Source organism: Poecilia latipinna, unplaced genomic scaffold (genome assembly GCF_001443285.1).
Source record: "Poecilia latipinna isolate Pla-1442-1.1 unplaced genomic scaffold, P_latipinna-1.0 Scaffold3896, whole genome shotgun sequence".
Classification (NCBI taxonomy): Eukaryota; Metazoa; Chordata; class Actinopteri; order Cyprinodontiformes; family Poeciliidae; genus Poecilia; species Poecilia latipinna.
Genome location: NW_015116512.1, coordinates 15,389 through 22,435, shown reverse-complemented (window position 1 = coordinate 22,435; position 7,047 = coordinate 15,389). Strand labels below are relative to the sequence as shown.

General features: G+C 51.3%; 2 protein-coding genes across 5 annotated transcripts in view; one reads left to right on the top strand and one right to left on the bottom strand.

Annotated features, from left to right (window-relative positions):
* The window catches only part of LOC106941849 (matrin-3-like), a 7,896-nt gene extending 6,184 nt beyond the window's left edge, over positions 1 to 1,712 (top strand). Inside the window, exon 4 of the mRNA XM_015024980.1 lies at positions 1,514 to 1,712. Coding sequence (XP_014880466.1) covers positions 1,514 to 1,576 — 63 coding nt within the window. The 3' untranslated portion in view covers positions 1,577 to 1,712. The remainder of the gene's footprint in view (positions 1 to 1,513) is intronic.
* The window catches only part of matr3l1.1 (matrin 3-like 1.1), a 12,816-nt gene continuing 7,471 nt past the window's right edge, over positions 1,703 to 7,047 (bottom strand). For 2 of the 4 annotated variants that reach the window (XM_015024979.1, XM_015024975.1), the window contains exons 5-19: positions 6,309 to 6,385; positions 6,205 to 6,236; positions 6,006 to 6,128; positions 5,781 to 5,906; positions 4,962 to 5,078; positions 4,743 to 4,867; positions 4,411 to 4,670; positions 4,123 to 4,297; positions 3,930 to 4,045; positions 3,763 to 3,860; positions 3,286 to 3,352; positions 2,672 to 3,219; positions 2,135 to 2,186; positions 1,913 to 2,034; positions 1,703 to 1,843 (exon numbers count right to left, since the gene is read on the bottom strand). In XM_015024979.1, the coding sequence (XP_014880465.1) occupies positions 1,811 to 1,843; positions 1,913 to 2,034; positions 2,135 to 2,186; positions 2,672 to 3,219; positions 3,286 to 3,352; positions 3,763 to 3,860; positions 3,930 to 4,045; positions 4,123 to 4,297; positions 4,411 to 4,670; positions 4,743 to 4,867; positions 4,962 to 5,078; positions 5,781 to 5,906; positions 6,006 to 6,128; positions 6,205 to 6,236; positions 6,309 to 6,385 (2,071 nt within the window). In that variant the 3' untranslated portion in view covers positions 1,703 to 1,810. The remainder of the gene's footprint in view (positions 1,844 to 1,912; positions 2,035 to 2,134; positions 2,187 to 2,671; positions 3,220 to 3,285; positions 3,353 to 3,762; positions 3,861 to 3,929; positions 4,046 to 4,122; positions 4,298 to 4,410; positions 4,671 to 4,742; positions 4,868 to 4,961; positions 5,079 to 5,780; positions 5,907 to 6,005; positions 6,129 to 6,204; positions 6,237 to 6,308; positions 6,386 to 7,047) is intronic. The other 2 variants (XM_015024978.1, XM_015024976.1) reach the window with 2 other exon arrangements.

Below are 7,047 nucleotides of genomic sequence, written 5' to 3'. Positions count from 1 at the left end.
CGCTTTCTGATTGGCTACCTGTCACATTCAGCAGGTTGTATTCTCGTTCCCAGTCAGCTGGCCCCGCCCACACAGGTGGCCCAGTTCAACCCTAGGAACCGAGATCTACTTTTATTAAAATGATGGGAGTTCTGTATTGTACCAGATGAATCATATGTGATGCATATCTAAAGGTGTTTTTAGTAGCGCCACCCACTGGCACAGCTCTGAATTGTGACGCATTCATGTCACATTGTGCATATACGGTGATATCATGAATTTTCTTGCTTATTGATACAAATTAACTTTTTATTTGAAACTTCCTGTCATGTAGGATTTCTTTCTGGTGAAGATTTTTTTCATCTTCAGTTTTACAACCTTCAAAATGTTTTTGTCAAATGAAATGTGACAAAATGTGTGGAGCAAAAACTGAAAACAAGCTGCACATCCTCACCTTCAGCCCCAAGTGGGATCTTCTTCCAGTTGCCACGGTAACAAACAGATCCTGGAGAACGATGAGTTGCAGGACCTGCAGATTCCCACTCTGCCACGTTGACTGAATCAAACCGAGCCCAGATCGGATCCAGTGCTTCAACTTCACAAATATAAACTCAGTGAAATGTAGAGACTCCAGTAAGATGTGATGTTTTATCTTCCACTACCGGACAGTTTGCGTCATGTTGCAATATTCTAAGTCTCCTGACATTTGGCCAGTGGGTATCTGCATTTCTTCAGCTGTGGTATTAACATTTCTCTGTTCAACTGCAGCTTTTGAGGTAAACTTTCTTTAACACCTGGTTGGATTATGGATCCCATCAGGAGATTGAGGCGCAATGTTCTGCGTTAGCATTCGAGGGTTTTAAAAATGTACTTTCTCCAAGAAAATGTTTGTCCTTTGTTGCCCCGGGTTGGTTTGGCCTGAATGTGGTTCCGTACCTAAATCACTGAATCGGCTCTGAATTTCTAGACCCTCCTGGTATTTGGGATTCGCTGTCCAGGGACGAACTCCAAGGCCTCTGCACTAAACTTCAGGATGTTTCCATTTTACAAAAAAGCAAATGACAATAAAAGCTACCAAAGCTAACGTAACATTTCATCACATATTTGTGTAATTTCATAAGTTTTTCAAAATGAAAGTTTATTAATCTAAAATAATTGAATAAGCTTCACTGACGAAGCAGAAGAAGAAACTCGCCTGTTAGAAAAAGTTTCCCAAATTGGCTTCCTGGTCGCATTAGCTGCCTTCATTACCCAGAATCCTTCACTAGTCACAGGGCTGAATCAGGACGCTGTCCGTGTTAAAAGGCAACATTAAACTTCAAAATTAACTTGTCTTATTTTGAAGGGCCACTTCCTGTTTCATCAGTTCTTGTTTCCAGATGCTAGCTCTAATTACGTTTCAGCTCAGAATAGTTCATGTTTTTGTCTGCAAGTGCTGAACCTGTCACTCCTCCCGGTTCTGGTCCCGTCCTACCAGAACCGGGTCAGGGTGGTTCTGTGAACGTGACCTGTGGTCGTTTCTCTGTTCATCCAGAAACACCTGGAGAAGGAACGGGCCAAAGCACAGAAGAAGAAGCTGAAGAAGACGGCGGCCTGAAGAAGAGTTTCAATTTTTTTGTTTTTATGTTTTAGATGTTTGTCGACCCGACCCGTCAGAACGAACCGGGTCGGGACCAGTCTGGATGTGGATCTGCTGTTCAGAACATTTTACACAATAAATTGGTTCCTCAGAATCAAACTTGCTTTATTTCAAACTTAGAACATTTACAGCAGCAGGAAGCGGACGGTTCTGACCCAGTGAGACACGTTCACGGTGGTTCTGACCCGTAACTCAGCTTATCCACGGATCTTTGCCAGTTTTCTCCTGAAACAAACAGAGGACATGTTAGCATGCTGCAAACGGAACCGCTAATCTGCTGGTTTCCATGGTGACCTGGTACTTCCTGTAGTGGGCCGGCGTGGCGCAGTGCTGCAGCTTGGCTTCATCTTCATCGATGAAGATCAGCTGACACAGGTTGCAGAAGTAACCGACGACGGGGCGAACGAACTCTGCTCCTGAAACGCACAGACCGCCGAGGGCTCAGTGAACGCACCGCGGCGTCAGGGTTCTGATCGGTGCGACCCAAATGATTGGACGTTCAGGTGCGACTCTTACCGACAGGTTTCTGCGGCTCAGTGGCGCCCTCTGCTGGTGGCGCTGCAGACTCCTGGAAACAGAGGCGGTCACCGATTGGTCCAACGTTCTAATAATCAACAGGACTAAAATATTGATCCCTGATCTGAAAACAATTTGACCGCATTGAGTGAAACATCTAAACGTGTCACTTCCTGTCATAGTTTTCCTCACCAGCTGCGTTAAGGATTAAAATCAGTTAGTTCAGTCACTAAACGCAGGACTTCCTGTCCTCGCCAGCAGGACTTCCTGTCCTCGCCAGCAGGACTTCCTGTCCATCATGTGACTCTGACGTGAGCAAAGTGAAATAAATGAATCTCCAAACTGATCCGGTTGGGTTTCCTCGGCTCTGATGACCCGGTCCAATCCAGACCGGGTCATCAGAGCAGCACAGCTTGGCGTGAGGACCCGACCCGGGTCAGGAACCGCAGGTCCGGTTTCGACCAGAAACTGGATCCAGAAGGACCCGAACAGAACCCTGAGGACGGGTCAGAGACCAGACCTGCTCGGCAGTCCTACCTGTTCAAGTGGTTCTGGTTCTGCTGGGTTCTGCTCGTCTGTCTTTATTTGCTGCTTTTCCTCTTCGTCAGCCTTTGGTTCTGCTGTGTCCTGGTTCTGACCCGGTTCTGGTCCGTTCTCTGTCCTGAGCGTCTTCAGAGGAACGCCGTTGTTCTCAGGAGTTGCTTTTCGTTTTTCAGGACCGGGTTCTGGAGCAGTTCTGGAGGCGGTCTTTGGTTGATCGAGTTCCTCGTCGGAACCGGTTCTGGTACCGTCGTCTCCAGATGACTTCCTGGACCGGGTCTTCATCTGAGGCGTCTTGACCCGCTGGGTCTCCAGAACCTTCTGGAATCGGGTCTGGCTCTCCGGCTCCAGACCAATTCTGTCTGGTTCTGGCTCCAGAGTCTCAGTGGACCTCGTCGGTTCTGAAGGTTCTGGTTCCTCCTGGATTCTGGAGTCGGAACCAGAACCTTCATCGTCTCGAGTCAGTCCAGTCGGCTCCGGACCAGGTTCTGGAGAACCCGTCTTCCCATCCTCCTCGCAGCGACCGTCAGCTGGCGGAGCTTCATCTGGAACGGATCAGAACATCGTCAGGAGCCCGAACAGAACCGGGTCGTCCTGAAGGTTCTGCTTACCTTCATCGTCCGTCTTCACCTCATCCAGAGTGATGCAGCTCTCCAGATCCACCGGGAATTCTACTTCCTGTTTGGGAAGGAGGAGAACATCAAGCTGGGTCGGAACCAGAACCAGAACCAGCTAAACGGGTCGAGTTCGGTTCCAACATAAAAACATCAGAGGGAAACGCTGGAATCCAGACCATAATGATCAACGTTCCAGTTATTGATCAATAATCAATGCCACCAGAGAAACACCTGGACGAGTTTCTGATCTGAGACATTAGAAGGCCCAATGTGGAGGGTCAGAGGTCAGAGGTCATCCTCTGGTTTACAGCCAGATGTAGAGCTCTAGATGTCACCTGGTGACGTGATGTAGAGCTGAACTGCGTTGCCACGGTAACTGATCTGTTGAACTGGAGGGATCCCTGGATTGAGCCTTGGGGAACCCCAAATATGATTCTGGCCCAACAGAACCAGAACCAGCAAGTGTTTTACCTCCTCTTCCTCAGTCGCAGGTTGCTGCTGCTCCTCTTCCTCCTCCTTCATCATCTCCTCCTCTTCCTCAGCTCCGGTCTTCTCCAGCTCTCCTCCATCTGGAAAATCATTTCCTGATCTCAGTTTTTCCCTCCAGAGAACTTTCCCTCCAGTGGTCCAGGTCCGACCTGCTCCAGGTGGTTCTGGTTTCTGCTCTTCGTCGTCCTCCTCCTCCTCCTCCTCATCGTCCAGGTTCTGTCCGTCCTCGGCGATGACCTCCATGCCCTCGATGTCGCTGTCAGACCTGGAGACGGCAGGACTTTGGGTCAGGAGACGCTCGGCGGTGCGGCAGAGTTCTGCTGCCGATCGGACCCGACTCACTGATCTTCATCCCCCAGCTGGTCCTCCTCTTCCTCAGCCACTGGATGGACTTCATCATCATCACCACCTTCATCCCTCTGAGGTTCAGCAGCCGATCTGGACTCTGGGCAGAGAGACGCAGCATGACGCTCTGACTGGACCGGACCGGAGGACCAGAACCGATCAGAACCTGATCCTGAAGGAGAGGTTCTGATCGGTTCTATCCTCTATTATGGGATGTTTGGGCCACCCTGGTTGCTACGGTAACCAGGATCAAAGGCTGGGGCGTTGCTGGTTCTGGTTGCTTACCTGGGTTCTGTGGTTCTTTGGGTTTCCCCTCCATCTGATTCTGGTTCTGCCCAGGGGAACTGGTTCCGTGCCGTTCTCTGGACCTGGACCGGGTTCTGGTTCTGATCTCTGGTCTCTTCCTGTCTCCAGAACCGCTCCGTCTCCGCCGCCCTCCCCCGGACCGGTCTCTGGACCTGGACCGGGTCCTGGCCCGTTGGGTTCTCTTGGGCTCCTTGGTCTTGGCCGGCTCGTCTTCGTACTTCTGGGCCGACGGAACCCGACTGTGGAGCAGAACCAGACGGTCGGCGAGGGCGAGCCGGTACCAGAACCGGCCGTGGGCGGGTTCTACTCACAGCAGGGTCCGGTACTCGGAGGAGAAAGCCACCTGGATGGTGGCGCCGTTGATCCGCAGCGCGCTGGCCGAGTAGTAGTCCACCAGCTTCTGGGCCTCGGCAGACAGCTTCATCTCCACGAAGGCCTGGATCAGAACCAGAACCCGTCAGAACCGGGCCCTGCCGCCGGTCTGGACGGAAAGGTTCTTCAGAACCCAGACCCGGTGGGCCAGAACTCACTTTGGAGGGCAGGAAGAGCGTGTAGAGCGGCTCCCCGAAGCGCTTGGCGATGCTGAGCAGATCGGACCGGCCGTCCTCGCCGCTCGGCGCCGGAGTGAAGCTCACCACCTGGGAACTCTGAGGAGACAGAACCATCAGAACCAGCTGGCCCAAACCGCTCAGAGTTCCTTGGTTCCAGAACCAAGGAACTCTGAGCCATCTAACCTTTAGCTAACATGCTAAAGGTCATGGGTTGCTAACTACCAGTTAAAGTTAAGTTGCTCCACCTAGCATGCTAGCAGCAGTGTATATGCTATAATAAGCTAAGGAGCTAAAGCTAGCCAAAGCACTAATGATAGCATGTGAGCTAGCAGTAGTGTGCTTATTAACATTAGCCAAAGCCATCAAATGTGTTCGTTTTAGCTTTAAGGTTAAAATGAGCTAAAATGTAGCAATGTTACCCGTCACTGACTTACTCCATCTAGGCTAAAATTAGCTTAAATGCTAATGTTTAGCTATTATGTTAGGATGATTATGTAGATGAAAATCAATCCACTCATTACGCAAACAGTCATGCTACAGCTAAAGTGAGCTAACACTCAGTAGCATGTTGACCAACATTAACTTCCTCCGTTAAGTTTTAGCTTTAACATCAAATTTACATGGCATGCTAATTGTTGTTAATGCTAACATTAGCTTTTACACAATAATAAGATCCCAGATCCGTTTGCATGGAAACCGAGATGAATCTGTTAAGTTCTCCGCCTCCAGCTCGGTTCCGTTTAACTCTGGGTCAGAACCCGGTCGGTCGGTCCAGGTGTGTGTTCTCAGGTGTTGTACCTGCAGGAAGCTGAAGGCGTTGGAGATGTTGAACTCCACGTTCACCTTCCTGGCTTCTGGGTCAGAACTGCTGTAGAACTTCACCAGGTCCTTGGCCTGATCGGAGGAGCCCATCTCCACGAAGGCCTGAGGGGCACAGAGGTGGTTAGGCCCCCACCGGGGCTGGGGAGGTGTGTGTGTGTGTGTGTGTGTGTGTGTGTGTGAGAGAGAGAGATGAAGACGCACCAGAGACGGAAACATGAGGACTTTTCCGACTTTTCCAAACGGCTCGATGAGTTTCCTCAGAGACGCCTCGTCCACAGCCTGAGGAGGGAACTTGGCACACACCACCTTCCCTTTATCCGCCGCCTGACACACACACACACACACAGTGAGGCCCAGCTGCAGCTGCAGCCTCCTGATGACCTGAGCAGAACCTTCTCACCTTCTGCTGCTTCTTGGATGTCTGTGGATCTGCTGAACACAATTGACCCGTCAGAACCTTCATCACGGACCAGAACCAGAGTCATCTCCGCTGGGAGGACTTACCTCGGTTCTGATTGGGTCTGGGGGGCGGCGGGGCGGGATTTGCTCCATCTCTCCTTTGGTTTGATTGGTTCTCGTCCCTTTTGGCAACAGAAATCAAGTTAGCAGGTTCTGATGCGACCTGACCCGGTACAGCTTCAGGCCCACACTGATCACACTGTGATGCATCCAGATAATCTGACCTCTGACCCTGGGTGGTGGACCCTCTGCAAGCATTTATCAAGTACAGAGGACTGGATCGTAGCGACGGCCACCTGACCCAGGCTGCCATGCGCCAGCGCCACCTGCTGGACGCTCTGACCACAACCAGCCTTGCCCAAGGACACAACAGAAGAGGACAGATCAAGCATCAACCCCGCACCGACTGCGGGACAAACTCCTACTACCGTCGCCACTAGCGGCGTAACGGCAGCAAGTCGGGCTCGTTTCCCGTAGAGTTGGACTCCACCAAGGTTCTGTTCAGTACTTTCATGGACAGAATCTCTGACCAGCCGAGGTGTTGAGGGGATCCGTTTTGGTGGCCTTAGGATCGCATCTCTGCTTTCTGTGGATGATGTGGTCCTGTTGGCTTCATCAGGTCGTGATCTGCAGCTGTAGCTTGGAGCGGTTCGCGGCCGGGATGAGGCTCAGAGCCTCCAATCCCGAGGGTCTTCAGCTAGGAAAAGGGTAGAGTGCCTTCTCCAGGGCGGGGAAAAGGTCCAGCCCCAAGTGGAGGAGTTTAAGTATCTCTGGGTTCATGAAT